The following is a 16,129-nucleotide window of genomic DNA, read 5'->3' on the forward strand; positions in this document are numbered from 1 at the left end:
GGTCACAAAGGAATAGCCACGCTCAGTCAGGATCTTCATCAGGTAGTCAGTCAGGTCACGACCAGCCAGATCCAAACGCATGATGGCATGGGGGAGAGCATAACCCTCATAAATGGGGACATTGTGGGTCACACCATCTCCAGAGTCCAGCACAATACCTGTGAAGCCATGAAAAAGAGTTATTATTATTATTATTATTATTATTATTATTATTATTAATATAGCTCAATATTCACTGATTATTCCTGTAAAAACTGACCAGTAGTACGGCCAGAGGCATACAGGGACAGCACAGCCTGGATGGCCACATACATGGCTGGGACGTTGAAGGTCTCAAACATGATCTATAACAAATGGAATGTTGGTCATTTTCAGTATAATTTATTGTGAAGCATGTGTCAACAATGCATTTCAAGGTAGGGTGGCGTTTAGTGTACACTGTTCTCTCTACTGACCTGGGTCATCTTCTCCCTGTTGGCCTTGGGGTTGAGTGGGGCCTCGGTGAGCAGTGTGGGGTGCTCCTCAGGGGCTACACGCAGCTCATTGTAAAAGGTGTGGTGCCAGATCTGTTATAAAGTTTAAAAAAATAATAATAATAAAAAACTTGATATGCTTTAATCTGAAACAGATATAATGCATAAATTACATTCATTTGCTTAAGCCACTGCCAATACCTAAACAAATAAAAGTTCAGATTTGTTATAATTATTGGTCCATGTGTTTGTCTTTGACACTCACCTTCTCCATATCGTCCCAGTTGGTGATGATACCGTGCTCAATGGGGTACTTCAGGGTCAAGATACCTCTCTTGCTCTGGGCCTCATCTCCAACATAGCTGTCCTTCTGACCCATACCCACCATCACACCCTGTTGGAAGAATCCATCCATCAGAAATCATTTTGCAAGTAATCATGAGTAAGTGTTTCCCTGTCTACTGTTGACTGTATGTTGTTTCTGCATTGTATTGTGCTTTTGACATGGTGACCTGGTGACGGGGTCTTCCAACGATGGAAGGGAAGACAGCACGGGGAGCGTCATCACCGGCAAACCCAGCCTTGACCAAACCAGAGCCATTGTCGCACACGAGAGCGGTGGTCTCATCGTCGTCACACATGGTTAGTTTTTTTCTGGGATGGTCTATAAAAAAATATAGAACATTAAGAAAACTATATTCTCAATAACTCCATCCAGGGTGTATCCTGCCTTGATGCCCAATGACGCCTGAGATAGGCACAGGCTTCCCGTGACCCGAGAATTTTGGATAAGCGATAGAAAATGAATGAATGAATGAATATTCTCAATACGTAAAAGCTCTCATAGGTTTCTTTTTTATATATACAGTACAACTTACATGAATAAAGTTTAACATGTTCTACACATGTAACAAAAATTTGGACTATATTGTCCAGTAAAGCATCAAAATTGCATTATTAAGCAGAATACCGTTTTAAGCATCAGTTTATGTAATCACAAAAGGTGGATCTGCAAAGGCCCCTTAACTATGAAGCCTTGTATACTATACTATACACCTTGTAAAGCTATAACATAAATAAAGGAAATTGTGAGCTGAGCTGGAACAGCTTGGTCCTGACTCAGCTGTCAATACATAGTAACTCTTCTCTAGGACTATGTGCTCGTACCACAACTACTGTAAATTCCCTTTGCTTCATTAGCCAGCAAACTTAGTTTCGGTAGCCATGAATTGGATATTTGAATTTCATTCCTATGGATTATATGGATTCATGGATTATAACTGACTTTTAAACCTGCCAAGTGTTTCAACAAAGACTTATTTATCCTTTCATACATCTTACTGATTTCTGAATATTTCTAGAAAATTAAATCAAACTTTAGCTGGCTTTCTATAGAAAATGAGTCTCCTGTAGAATTTCACAAACAGGGATTGGTTGTTATGTTAACAAATATAAAAAAAATGATTCTAACCCTGTTCTCTTTCCAGTTGTATTCAATGAAAATTAAACACAAGCCACTTACCAAGCTGTACTGGAAGACTGGATTTTCCACTGGGACAGAGGGTGGGTATGAGGGATGCTCCTTAAATATACCAGGGGGGCCGGGGGCCAGGCAGACTCAAGTATTCACACAAGCCTAAATAAGAGCTGGTGAAAAATGGCCCACTAGGAAGGGAATGCAGTACCTGATCTTCAGTGGCAGGAATCTACTAAAATGGAATGGTGAATTTTAGGAGACTGGAGTCCCACCCTGTGGCAGAACATTTGCCTTTATTTGCTCATAAATGTTGAGAAGACTAGATCCTAGCCTACACTATTCCCAGTTCATTCATTATAATTATTGTTAATTAAGAGACCTTAGTTAATATTTGCACATTGTATTATTAGTGTTTTAAAAATTAGGTATTTGAGTTTCGTGTATTTTGAGTTTCGTGTTCAAATTGTATGAGTATATTTTTATATATATATATATATATATATATATATATATATATATATATATATATATATATATATATATATATATATATAGTTATATAGTTTAAGTTTAACCTTTTTGTTCAAATTGTCTATTGCAAATATGATGTAGGAGGAGATCTGCTTCAATGGTAAATGTTATAGGTCTAGTTTAGTAACCAGCCTGTGGGGCAAATGCACATCTCTGTGCAATGCTGCCAATGGCATGTGTGATGGGGCCCAAAACATGCCAGACAGCTGAGGTGGGGTTTAGGTGGCTGAATGGAAGGGGGTGGATGAAGATCCCTGTCCCTCCTTCACAACTGTTTTCTGGACAGCATGGAGCTGCTGCATTCTGATTGGCTCTTACGTGTCCTTTTAGGGTCATGGCATATAACAGGTGTCCTTGGGTGCACATTAACGAAGCTCTTGACCACTGTCAGCTCCTTATTTGTCAGCTCTCTCTCCTTGAAAAAAGCCTATGAGGGAAAGGCATTGGATTTTTTGCTGTATTTAGAATGTTAGACTTTTCTAGACTGCATACCACTAATCCCATATTACATGAAAAAAAAACGTTTTGAATTTCTGCTAAATATTTCCATAAAAATGTTTGGTTTCACTGCTTAAGTTAATAAATTCCTACTGTAGATGAATCATCACATATCTTAGTAATCAGAAATAGTCAATTTTGGAAAATAAAGCAGGTGATAGTCCATGTTTTTGAGGTACTATTTCATAATCAAGGATTTTTGCATACTGTATATGAGGTTTGTAAACATTGTTATCTTTAATGATGCCATTTATTAATGTCAGATAAAAGAATATGGATTCAGTATATATATAAACATGCTTAGTTCTAATCAGTTTTTTTGTGTGCTGTGCCTTTACACAATGCTATTTTATTTATGGACCAGAGTTATTCCTTAGATTTGTGTTCCATTGGGCTGTGCCATAGTTGGATTATGTGCGAGCATTTCTGTGTAGCACAAAGTCTCATCCTCTGGTTTAGAGGCACTATACTTAGAACATTTTCACACTAGATAGGCAGATAGATAGTGAGCACAATCCTCAAGGATTCCCTAGAACTCCAAGTGATAATGGCAGCTCAGAATAGCGCTGATCAGGTTCCGTGTTGCTGATGATATTCAGAACGATATCACAGGCAATGGGGTCATTTCTATCATAGCTGCTGTGTAAATATGCTTGAAAGGAATTTCCTCTATTTCCGAATGCGTGATGTAAGGTTCAAGACATGCAAAAGCAAATATTGGCATTATCGGTGCATATATGTTTATTCATGTCTTTTTAAATATTTTGCACAGTGAATACTGTGATCACAGACTCAGTAGTAAGATCTTGGGGGGTTTGTTTACCACATTGCTAGCTATAAATATCATGAATAGTCTGTTGTTCTGAAGTGGACTAAGTGACTACAGCAAGAGTGCATTTGGGGGAAGTGAGGTCCTTAAAAGGGAATGTATGGGGAGTTAGATTGTTTAAAACAGCTGCTCTTTCTGTGCCACCAGACCCCAATCTGAAACACAACAGTTGCTGGTGACAAATAGATTTTTAAAATTTATGGTGTTAGAGACAATGGTTTGTTGACCAACCTGTTTGTCATAAGATGAGGCGAAAATCAGTCGTAGAGTATTTACAATGCCCTAAATAAGTATTTACCTATGCTGAATGTTTCCACATTTTGGAGGTTACAACTTGGATCTCCAATGGACAGAAAATAGCCCATAATATTGAATTGGAAGTAAAAATCAAAATAGTTTGCAAACATTTTTATTTCTAAATATTTTTGTTTTCCAAAACTTATAACCCAACTTTGAACTTTGAACATTCTGCAGAGCATCATTAATTCCAACATGGATAGATAATACCAGCTAGTTAGTGAATAATAGTGAATAGAACACATGAACAGTGTGATCTTACAAGCCTAAATTCTTTTAAATATATATGTTCAATTCAATTCAATTCAATTCAAGTTTATTTGTATAGCGCTTTTTACAATAGACATTGTCTCAAAGCAGCTTTACAGAGCATAAACATAGAGCAGAAGGAAGACATAATTAATGATAAAGGAAATAACGAATAATAAAAGAAATAAGAATTTACAGAATAAAAATTCTAGGTTATTATTAGATGTATATAGTTCACAATGTGTATGTATTTATTCCCCTATGAGCAAGTCTGAGGTGACTCAGGCAGCAGTGGCAAGGAAAAACTCCCTTAAATTGGTAAAGGAAGAAACCTTGAGAGGAACCGGACTCAAGGGGGAACCCATCCTCATATGGGTGACACTGGGGGTGTGATTGTAATATACAGTCATTTAAATGTTGTATTGGTGTAAGGATCATGGACTTCGGATCTCCTTAGTATCACAGAGTCTAACTGGAGATGTCTCAGGATTCTTAGAGTCGGCCTCGGCTCAGTGGACGTCCAAAGGCTTCGTCCCACAGAGGACGTTGGGAGCTGGTACAATGTCTGGATACCTCAGGATGGGTACAAAGAGAGAAGCAGTGGAAAGGGATTAACATATCTGCTGTTCATAAAAATGTCCCGGTCTTATGTACTGTTGTATGATATTATGGGATGTATTATGTGTACGCCTGACTAAAGAGATGAGTTTTTAATCTACATTTAAACTGGGAAAGTGTGTCTGAGCCCCGAACACTATCAGGAAGACTATTCCAAAGTTTGGGAGCCAAATACGAAAACGCTCTACCACCTTTAGTAGACAGATATTCTGGGAACTACCAAAAGTCCTGAGTTTTGTGATCTCAGAGGGCGTGAAGGATTGTAACGTGTTAGAAGACTAGTTAGATACATGGGAGCTAAACCATTAAGAGAATTGTACGTAAGTAGCAGCAGTTTGTAGTCAATTCTAAACTTAACTGGTAGCCAGTGTAGAGATGATAAAATTGGGGTTATATGGTCATACTTTCTTGTCCTAGTGAGAACTCTGGCAGCTGCATTTTGGACTAACTGTAACCTATTTATTAAAGATGCAGGACAACCACCTAGTAATGCATTACAATAGTCCAGTCTAGAGGTCATGAACGCATGAACTAGCTTCTCAGCATTTTTAATGTATTTAACATTAAAATTTAAAGTAATTTAAAATATTAAAAATATGCATATAGCAATAAAAATAAAGCAACTAGAATATTGCAAAAGAAACAAAACAACAACAAGAGCAAACATTAATCTGCCTGATCAGATGGAACAATTCAGATATAAAGAAAAATGATATTGCACTTAACAATATTGTACTTATGAACTGCATGATCTATAGGATTATAGCTTGTATTAAAAGAAATGTAAACGTAAATAACAAAAAAATCTAAAATAAAATAACATTTAAAATGCCAATTTGAAATAGATATATAAATTAAAGAGCAGTTGATTCTGTGAAGTGTGAGTGGTAGAGCAGATGGGTCACAATTCAGAGACAATGCTTATTAGTGTTCAGTTTTCATATGGCTCTGGGGTAAAAACTGTCCTTAAGTCTCTTTGTGCATGATATGATGCACCTGAAACGTCTCCCAGACGGTAAGAGGTCAAACAGGTGATGTACTGTACAGGGAGGGTTGTGTCTAGAAAAATGATAGAAAAATGTAAAGAATGTGGCACAATCTTAACATTTTTTTAAAAAAAAAACAAAAGTCAGTGACAGGGTAAAGAAGGGATTAGTAAAGAGAAACAACAGGTGGCAGACACAGTATATATATTGAAGTTTGAGAGAATATTTAACAACAAAGTCACGTTTAAATCTAATTTTTAATACGTGTCCATTAATGTTTTGAGGCTTCTTGTTAAGTTTCTTATATCAACCGTTGTATTATTTTGTAACAAAATAAATCAACCATTTCATAACCATTAAATTAATTATTTATATTTTACTGTCTGTCCAGAAAACCTATAGTTAACCTATAGTTAAGCTCAACTTCCAGAAGTAGCATTTTGTTGTTTTTTAAAATAATTTTTATAATAACTTTTAATCTGAATTACATAAAAGACATTGTGCTGCACAGTACCTCACATACAATTCTGTCCGATTTACTACGCTACTACAGCACAGACCCAAATCGTTTTTACATTCCCTTTTTTGAGTTATCACCAGTGACAAAAGGTCTCAACAAGGACAATTGTGTGGTGTTGTGTCAGTTGAAGCAGCTGTCATCAGGAGCATAAACTTCTAAGATGACACAATACTGACAGGCATGCTAATCAGGAATATCCACATAAATATTCCTCATTATAGTGCAGTCAGTTACAGTGACAGAGACGGACACACTGGCTCCAGAACAACATCTCTCATTTATGATTTGTAGCAGTTGGCATTGCGTTGTCAAAGTTCTTTCAGACCATTCAGACTTCCAGTGGGAAAACAGACATTGGCAAGTGACATCAAAGCCATATATTATTTTTCGATACATCTTTAAATTGTTAGACTCATACCTAAATTAATATTTATTAATAAGTGAGACTTGAGGTGAAATTATGCAGGAAAGGGAATGGTTGTTGTGTACCTTCTGTTTGTACAGGTGTAAGTCCACATGTGAAGTATGTGTTTCGAACCCTTAGATGGGGAGGACGTTTGGCTGCTTCAGCTCATGCCATGAGTGCCCTAGATAACAACAGCTATAAATACGTTAAGAGCTTTGGAAATTTCCATGCAATATGTTTCTGTATTACAGATTTATCTACTAATTGTTATAAGAAAAAAAATCCACAGCACATGCCCTTTTATCTACGAAAGCTATATTTTTGTCGGTCACTTTTTTTTTTTTTTTTAGGAGAACCCATTTAACCTACATTCTTTGCTATAAGTACCTCCTGAGAGGCTAAAGTTAAGTGAAACTTTTCACTTGTTCCTAGGGAGGGTTTGGCCTTACTACTGTGTGCGCACAAATGTTCATGCAAAGCTTTTGTTGCCTGCTCTGAGCATGGATGCTTGTGATTTACATTCACTGGAAACATACAGTGCCTTGTGAAAGTATTCGGCCCCCTTGAACTTTGCGACCTTTTGCCACATTTCAGGCTTCAAACATATGAAACTGTAATTTTTTGTGAATAATCAACAAGTGGGACACAGTCATGAAGTGGAATGAAATTTATTGGATATTTCAAACTTTAACAAATCAAAAACTTAAAAATTTGGGCGTGCAAAATTATTCGGCCCCCCCTTCATGATTGTGTCTCACTTGTTGATTATTCACAAAAAATTAGTTTCATATCATGTTTGAAGCCTGAAATGTGGCAAAAGGTCGCAAAGTTCAATGGGGCCGAATACTTTCACAAGGCACTGTATCACTTGATTTTACAAGACTTCAAGGAACTAAAGTGACCATATAAAAAATAAAAAAAAAGTACACAATGACTCATTTAATTTTTTTACATGCCAAGTGCGATCACAATGAAAAAAATGAGTAATACGCTGTATACTAATTCTGTGGAACTATACATAAGAATAGTTGTTTTGGAAGTTTTATCTTTTCAGAACTAAACACTGTGGTCTAACCCAATTTCATATAGCAACACAAACCCCTAGTAATGCCAACAAAACCCTCTGGCTAAGGAAACCCTGGTTTACTGCATGCATGCTTGCTCTGATCAACTCAGCAATTGAAAACTGCTGACCCAGCAATAAACAAGTGTGGGTTAACATTTGATAAAAGAAAGCATCAAACTGGACAGGGGGCTGCCAGCCTAGTGATTCAATAGAAGCCACCAGCCAAACCCACTCAACCAAAATACAGGTTAAATGATTAACATCTTAGCTGCACTTGGAATAAAGAGTTTGTTACTCAGGTGTCAGTCTGTACAGACATCAGAAAACAAGTATTTTGTGGTTCAAGGTTTTGAATTGGTCAGATCCATTCTATAAATGAAATAATTCTTTCCAAGAACAAGTACAAGACAAAATCTTAAATCAATTTTATTTACATTGACAATTCAGAAGAAACAGTTGGGTAAGACAAGAGAGCTGGGTTAAGGAAAAGGAGAAGCAGTAAAACATGGCATTTGTGCAAGCTATAAATAAAAATCCCAACTGCAACACCACAAAAAACATACAACTAAAGTTTATTAAAAAAAAAAAAAACCTTAAATTTACATTTAAAAATTCATATACACAATGTGAATACAAAATATGGAGGTTGTCAATCGACTAGCACCTCTTCAAGTGTTTATGTTTAAGTGTCAATTTCCTCAGTCTAGAAGTCCGCATCAAGCCGGAAGGTGTTGTCCGTGGGCCCAGACATAACACCCATACGCTGGTACTCTCCTACCCTCTTCTCAAAAAAGTTTGTCTTTCCCTCCAAAGAAATGTTCTCCATGAAGTCAAACGGGTTCTCTACTCTATAGATCTAAAAATAAATAAAAATACAGAATTGTCAGCAAGCCTCTAACAAATCAAGTCTCTCTTTTCCTAACAAACACCAAAAGGCCAGAACATTTTTAGCTGCACATAGATAATTTGACTAATGTTTCAGTGCTGCTTGGTTAGGCAGGTATACAGAACTCTACATTTCAGTTCCCAGAGAACTTCAAATTCAATTTGTTAAATTTAAATCCAGTCCCACAGCAAACTTCTTGCATTTTTTTCTAGTTTTTTGACATAAGATCTGGGAACTGACCAAGTATGAAGAGGTCTTGAATTTCAAGCAAGACTGAAAAGCAGTTTCATACAACAATCTTAAAATGTTCATATTAATAGATCATTACCTTGTTGAAGCCCAGCTCCAACATCAGTCTGTCTGCCACAAATTCAATGTACTGTTTCATCAAGTCACAGTTCATGCCAATCAGTTTAACTGGTAGCGCCTGGGTCAGGAATTCCTGTGGACCACAAAAGAGAAAAAGTTAAAAATCAGCACCTTTGAAGAACAATTCAGAATACACCAAGCTTGTGTACCTGCATGTAAATACCTGCTCAATCTGAACTGCATTCACAATGATTTTCTTGACAGTTGCTTCTGAAGGCTTGTTCACCAAATGCTTGAACATTAAACAGGCAAAGTCACAGTGAAGACCCTGAAATCCAAGACATTAATTAATTCAATGTACACAAAAAAGCATTCAAAAATGGCTACCATTTGCAAAGCCATGACTTCCAGCTACCTCATCTCGGCTGATGAGTTCATTGGAAAAGGTGAGACCTGGCATAAGGCCCCTCTTCTTTAGCCAGAAAATTGCAGCAAAAGAACCAGAGAAGAAGATTCCCTCTACAGCAGCAAAAGCCACCACTCGCTCACCTGCAGAAAAGGAGTTCATATTACATTAACTCAAAAGGTTATAAAAACTCCCATGGCTTCAAGCAGGATTATGCATTAGTCATTTTACAAGCTTCCACATTACACTTGTTACACTTGTAAACCTACTTAAGAGAAACAGCAAGTACAGATTTACTATAATAAAACCCACCATTAGAGGTATAATCCCCACCCCCACCTTTTTTCAAAAACAAGACCGAGTTATTGTGACACATACCATACTGGGCATCTTTGTTGCCAATCCAATTTAAGGCCCAGTCAGCCTTCTTCTTCACACAAGGAAGAGTCTCAATGGCATTGAAAAGATACTCCCTATAGATGGAAGAGGGGGAAGAAAAAAATAGTCACAAAACTCCACCCCAGAGAGACATTTTAAATTTCGACAGCAAGGGCTCAGGAAAGGCGACAGTTTCATGCTGGTGTCAATCAGTCAGTTGACCACATGCCTACTAATCTGAAGTCAGACACCAGCACTCAGCTCCCATTATCAGCTGAGGTCCGTACCCCTGCGCATCTCATCATTGCCCTAATAGGACATGGGTTTAAGAAAACGTACCTCTCTGCAGGAGCCTTAATATACGTGTTAATAAGCAGGCTATACATCTCAGAGTGAATGTTCTCCATGGCAATTTGGAAGCCATAAAAACAACGTGCCTCAGTCACTTGGACCTCTTGGGTGAAGCGCTCCACCTAGTGTCAAACAAAATGCAGTCAGAATGTTTCAAAACCCCACATTAACTGGAAATGCATGCAAACAAAGTGGCCTCTAAACTCACCAAATTCTCATTGACAATGCCATCGCTTGCTGCGAAGAACGCCAACACATGAGAAATGAAATATCGCTCATCATCCTTTAGGGAATCCCAGTGCTGGAGGTCTTTGGAGAGGTCAACCTATAGGGAGAGAGAAAAGGGGCATGTAAGAAACACCACATCAGCATTAAGAAATATTCCAGGCACATTGGACCTGGACCCATTTCAAACAAGATCTATACCTCTTCAGCCGTCCAGAAAGAGGCCTCAGCCTTCTTGTACATCTGCCATATGTCATGGTACTGAATAGGGAAGATGACAAAGCGACGTGGATTTTCCTTCAGGAGAGGCTCTTCCTCTGTATTGGCTTTTAGCTTCTCCTGAAACAAGAAAGAAAGACTTAAGACCAATAAAGACAATGGAGGGTTCAGACTCTTATTGACAAAGAATGCTGTAATGTTGATTTACAGGAGGGAGTCGTCAACCTTTCCCAAAATATGAGAAATCTTCATTTAAACTAAACAGGAGCAACAACTGATTCTACACATCCAACTAGTATTATAGCAACATCTAACTGATGTGTTCGTTCTAGTATTTCCACACACATTGTAAGAACACCGTATTTTCACTGGTCAGCACGGTTTTTGCGTATTGTCCTGTTTGCACTGTCTTTTGCCCTGCACAGATACACTTTATGTACTCAGGACCAACTTAAGTCCTTGGGTGCCTGTTGTATGCAACACCATAGTCCTGGAGAAACATTTCACTGTGATCGGACACAGCTATATATGGTTGAAATGACAATATAAGCTTCTTGACTTGACCTGTACTAGGAACGAGCCATTTGTGTGTGTGTGTGTGGGGGGGGGGGGGGGGTGTTTAAAAATATATATATAATCATTAGCCGTTTTTGTGTATTGTCCTGTTTGCACAGTCTTTCTGGATTTCCTCCTGCACTGTTTACACCGGGTTGCACAGATGCACTTTATGTGGCTAGGACTAACTACGTCCTTAGCTCTGTACGTGTAGCGCCATGCTCCTGGAGAAACGTTGCCTCATTTCACGGTGTACTGCCTCAGCTATATATGGTTGAAATGACAAAAAAGCTTCTTGACTTGTACAGTTTAAATCATGATCTCCTAGAACAGGTCATTGTGCCTGCAATGAATCTAGCCATTTGTGGATACAGGGTAGATTTAGAATAAAAAATAAATAGCTTTTGTTTTTAACTCTATACAACATTCTATAGTTCATATCAGTTAGTTACTGATCTGATGTCACTGTTTACTCTAAACACAATAGGCTAGCTAGTTAGCCTGTTAGCATTCCTACCGCCAAAATGTCATGTTAGCTTTGTCCGCTCTGTAACCTTTACTGTGTTTAGTTGGATCAACAGTTTAATGAATAAAAACGTGACAGGAATATCATTGTTTAGAACGTGTCGACTAAACAAGCTATGAAAACAACTAGGTGAAGTTAACCAGGTTAACTCTAAAACAGGTTAAGTTTACCCACCTCAGGGTCCTCGAAGATTTTACGCGCGGTTTTGGAAGCTAAAATTCGTGTGGAGTTCAAACTCGGTGGCTGCATGCAAACAAAAACAGCATTATTATGAGTCAATATCAGTAAACAAACAACTTTACAAACTTCTAGTTCCCTCAGCTTCTGATTCGACAAAAGCTCAAACATTTCGTTCAATAAAGATGAACAAGTTTCTATAATGCAGTAAATTGTTGTATTTGGAGGTTTACTTACTGTGTTTTCTTTGTCTCCCAGAGACATGCTCCCAAACTTAGCAGAAACGTTTTCATTCTTGTTTTTAAGAGGTGAGCGCGTAGACAGCATCATTGCGTTTAAAGCAAATAAAATTAGTAATTTTTTTTTTTTAAATGAAGATAAAATAAATACTAAAAGATGCGGAGTCTGTACAATGGAGGGAAAAGACTGGCTGAAGCGGCTCTAGCTGCTTCTATTTATTTCGTTCTTGGCGGGTTATCCTTCAGCCAATCAGAACTAAGCTCGATCAGACGCCTCAACGTCATCAACAAATTGCGGGAAATTTAAAGTGTTGGTCAGTTTAGTATTTTGAACAAATATTTGGCGCGCTTTTACCAAATATCACAGACTAAAGCGTTTACAGCGCATCTTTTTATTTTACTGTTAATGGTCAAATGATGTTAAAGGGCTGTTTATTTATAAGTAAGAACACATTCGAATTCTGCATATGTATGAACACGAACAGGAATAAATAACACTTATACAAATAAAGGCAAACTATCTATCTACAGCTCATGATAGCAGGTTATACACGATCAAAGGATGTGAGGAAGAATAATTCTTAAAACATGAAGCGGAAATACCTTTTTCTGGAGTGTAACAAAACAGTCCTACAGAGTTTTCCCGCCAGATTCAGTGCTGGATTTTAAAATATGCTTAACTACATTCTTCCTACACACACTCACTATGAACAAGAACTTGTTTGTAGATCTTATGTGTTGTTTATTAAACGTCTATGCAACAGGACTCAAGTGTTATTAACATCCAGCTGGCACAACCTTAAAAGTTTTCTATTTATACTGCTGTTGCTTATTGTAAGAACTGTTAATGTTAACAATAAATGACTGAAGTATAACATTCTGCACTGTTTAAAGCTGAATCTTAAGAAATGAATTTAGTACATCTAAGATTTTTTTTTTTTTTACATATCCATAGACAGATGGTTATAACAACTTATTACACCGCTTCTGTTCAGGTACAATCTGATAATCGTTATTTAAGTTATAATCTTATTAGGCTTTTTTTCTTGCACCTACAGTGTAAACGAAAAGGCGGATCCAACGAGTTGCAGCCACGAAAGCAAGAGGTGATGTGAAAGCTACAGTATGTCTTTACCCCAGGATCAGCTCCCCACAGTGGTTGGAGGACCAAAATACAGGTCGAAAAAAGGTCTTGGGTTGAATCCAAAATGGCTCCCTTTTGAACATTTTATTGTTTCAGTAGCAAATGATAACAGATAACAAAATGCAATGCCATAATATTCAAATCTTAAAATAGTAACATGGTGTAAAGGGAAACAAAAATGAAAATACAAACAGCCTTGTAAAAGTTCATAGTTTTGACAGCTTTTCAGCTTGTAAGTCCTTTTAAAGTTTCAAAATAAGATTTCATTTCCAGCTTAAAATGGACAATGTTTGTTTTCTTTTCAGACCACTTACATTTATGGATATTGAACTTTCCAGCAGGGGGGCATGGTGGCTTAGTGGTTAGCACGTTCGCCTCACACCTCCAGGGTGGTTCGATTCCTGCCTCTGCCTTGTGTGTGTGGAGTTTGCATGTTCTCCCCGTGCCTCATGGGTTTCTTCCAGGTACTCTGGTTTCCTCCCCCAGTCCAAAGACATGCATGGTAGGTTGATTGGCATCTCTGGAAAAATTGTCCGTAGTGTGTGATTGCAAGAATGAATGAGAGTGTGTGTGTGTGTGTGTGCTTGCCCTGTGATGGGTTGGCACTCCATCCAGGGTGTATCCTGCCCTGATGCCCAATGACGCCTGAGATAGGCACAGGCTCCCCGTGACCCGGGAAGTTTGGATGAGCGGTAGAAAATGAATGAACTTTCCAGCTCCCTTTTGAACATACAATACATAGCCAGAAGTATATTGACGTCTAACCATCAAACTCATATGTGGCCATTCCAAAACCAGATGTTCTGACACCGAGTTGGTCCCTCATTTTCTGTTATAATAACCTCCACTCTTCTGTGAAGATACTTCACTAGATTTTACATTTATGGTATTTAGCAGACGCCCTTATCCAGAGCAACTCACATTTATCTAATTTACACAGCTGGATAAGGGCCCTCCTCAGGGGCCCCTGGAGTAGCAGCTTGTTGGCCCTGGGAGTCAAACTCATAACCTTCTGATCAGTAGTCCAACACCTTAACCACTGAGCTATCACTTCCCATTTTGTCTCATGGCTGTGTGGATTTGTGTTCAGTCAGTCTAGGACTATGGACCGGAATGTCATGAGTTCAAATCCCAGTTCCACCAAGCTGCCACTGCTGGGCCCCTGAGCAAGGCACTTAACCCTCAATTGCTCAGTTGTATGAGTTGAAATATGTTTTAAGTCAATCTGGATAAGGGTGTCTGCTAAATGTGAAGTTGTTACATCACCTCCCAAAGCATCAACTGAGCACAAGTCTAAATAATATTAGTAGGCTCTCAATGACATCTTTGTAAACCATAAATCCATGTGTTATGATGAATATATGTACAGGCCTTAAATCGATTTATACCATAAGACATAAATGTTGGCACACATAGTGGGTAGTGTAGTGGGGAAACAGCAGGGGTCGCACCTCACTAAAGTTTGACATATTGGTCATATTGGTCTTCATTAACATTAACAATATGTTCATCAACATATTGGTCTTCATTATTACCAATAAAGCACCTCATGGTTTAAATCTTAAAAACTCCTCCCCTGATATCTGCATCAATCAAAATACGTCTTGATATCAATTAATTATTGATATCTATCAATTACGTATACATTTAAATAGCATAACCAGCCACATATACACAGAATGAATATACATATATATCTATATATCACATTTGCTTTGTTGTATTTTCGATTAAGGCTAAACTATAGGCTAAATCCATTTTCGATTTTTTTAAAATAAAATTTCTTATCTTATCACCATTGTCCAACACAGACCTTATACTTTACGTTACTGTGATAAATGCACAGTGCAGCACACACACATTAACACATGTAGAGTGAAACACACTATTTATGTGTAGCACAAACACATGCACAAACAGCTTCAAAGTTTCTTGTCATCGTTGAATTCTAAATATAAACTAAAAGCGTCGTTCAATTCATATACTTCTTAGTTTCATTTGTTTTTACATTTTTGTCAATTCTTTATTAACTTTATAACGTTTTTTTGGGATCAAAATAAAAAATATGTTGTGACCCTGCCCTAGGGATTAATGGTGCCTCATTAATTCTTCTTCTTCTTCTTCTTCTTATTATTATTATTATTATTATTATTATTATTATTATTATTATTATTATACATTTATTTATTTAGTTATTTCTTTTTATTTATTTCTTTTTCTTTCTTTTTTCTTTTCACAAATTTTATGAAATGGTTTTATCTCTGCTTGGTGAATACAAATAATACACTAGTGCACTAAACATGTTCACTATGCCTGCATCGTTTCTATCGTAACACCATCAATGTTATTTGTCCATTTGAGAATATCGGTCAGTAAGGCAAATAGGCGGGCATGATATCAACAAATCAGTCAGTTCATTAGGGTTCACAGATCTCTGTGATTGGTCGCACCCACTAAGCGCCCTTGAACGCGCTCTGTGATTGGATAGTTTGTTACTGGGTGTTAAAGGGAGACCGGCGCTCGCACTGTTGTGTAAGTGCGTCCAGAGCGCACTTGTATAACCGGACTTGCATAACTGAAAATTATTATTTTGGTTTTCTCTCCATGTCGTTGTTTTTTTACGATATTTCGCCATGTTTTTCCGATCAATTTATACTAGTTTATTGTGTAAGACATTTACACTGCGTAGAACATTTTTATGTCTATGCTATTAAACATTATATTTAAATATTTCATTTTATGAAAAGAAACTCAGAATACTACA

The 16,129-nt window shown here is 37.4% G+C and overlaps 2 protein-coding genes and 1 non-coding gene across 3 annotated transcripts in view; all 3 read right to left on the reverse strand.

Annotated features, from left to right (window-relative positions):
- Positions 1–2,152, reverse strand: part of actc1a (actin alpha cardiac muscle 1a) — a 3,161-nt gene extending 1,009 nt beyond the window's left edge. Inside the window, exons 1-6 of the mRNA XM_027166368.2 lie at positions 1,996–2,152; positions 986–1,137; positions 739–867; positions 456–566; positions 260–344; positions 1–158 (exon numbers count right to left, since the gene is read on the reverse strand). The exon at positions 1–158 is cut by the window's left edge and continues 4 nt beyond it. Coding sequence (XP_027022169.1) covers positions 1–158; positions 260–344; positions 456–566; positions 739–867; positions 986–1,114 — 612 coding nt within the window. The 5' untranslated portion in view covers positions 1,115–1,137; positions 1,996–2,152. The remainder of the gene's footprint in view (positions 159–259; positions 345–455; positions 567–738; positions 868–985; positions 1,138–1,995) is intronic.
- Positions 2,153–8,360: 6,208 nt separating this feature from the next.
- Positions 8,361–13,253, reverse strand: LOC113655695 (ribonucleoside-diphosphate reductase subunit M2). The gene is made up of 10 exons (XM_027166391.2): positions 12,220–13,253; positions 11,980–12,048; positions 10,707–10,844; positions 10,489–10,605; positions 10,269–10,402; positions 9,930–10,024; positions 9,561–9,694; positions 9,369–9,473; positions 9,165–9,278; positions 8,361–8,806 (listed from the first exon to the last, which is right to left on the reverse strand). Exons 1-10 carry the CDS (start codon positions 12,310–12,312, stop codon positions 8,654–8,656), a joined length of 1,152 nt encoding a protein of 383 aa, XP_027022192.1. The 5' UTR covers positions 12,313–13,253; the 3' UTR covers positions 8,361–8,653.
- LOC113655703 lies at positions 10,101–10,240 on the reverse strand. Its single transcript, XR_003443784.1, has one exon. It is a non-coding gene; the product is annotated as a small nucleolar RNA SNORD94 (small nucleolar RNA).
- Positions 13,254–16,129: the final 2,876 nt, after the last annotated feature.

This window comes from Tachysurus fulvidraco, chromosome 16 (genome assembly GCF_022655615.1).
Source record: "Tachysurus fulvidraco isolate hzauxx_2018 chromosome 16, HZAU_PFXX_2.0, whole genome shotgun sequence".
Lineage (NCBI taxonomy): Eukaryota > Metazoa > Chordata > Actinopteri > Siluriformes > Bagridae > Tachysurus > Tachysurus fulvidraco.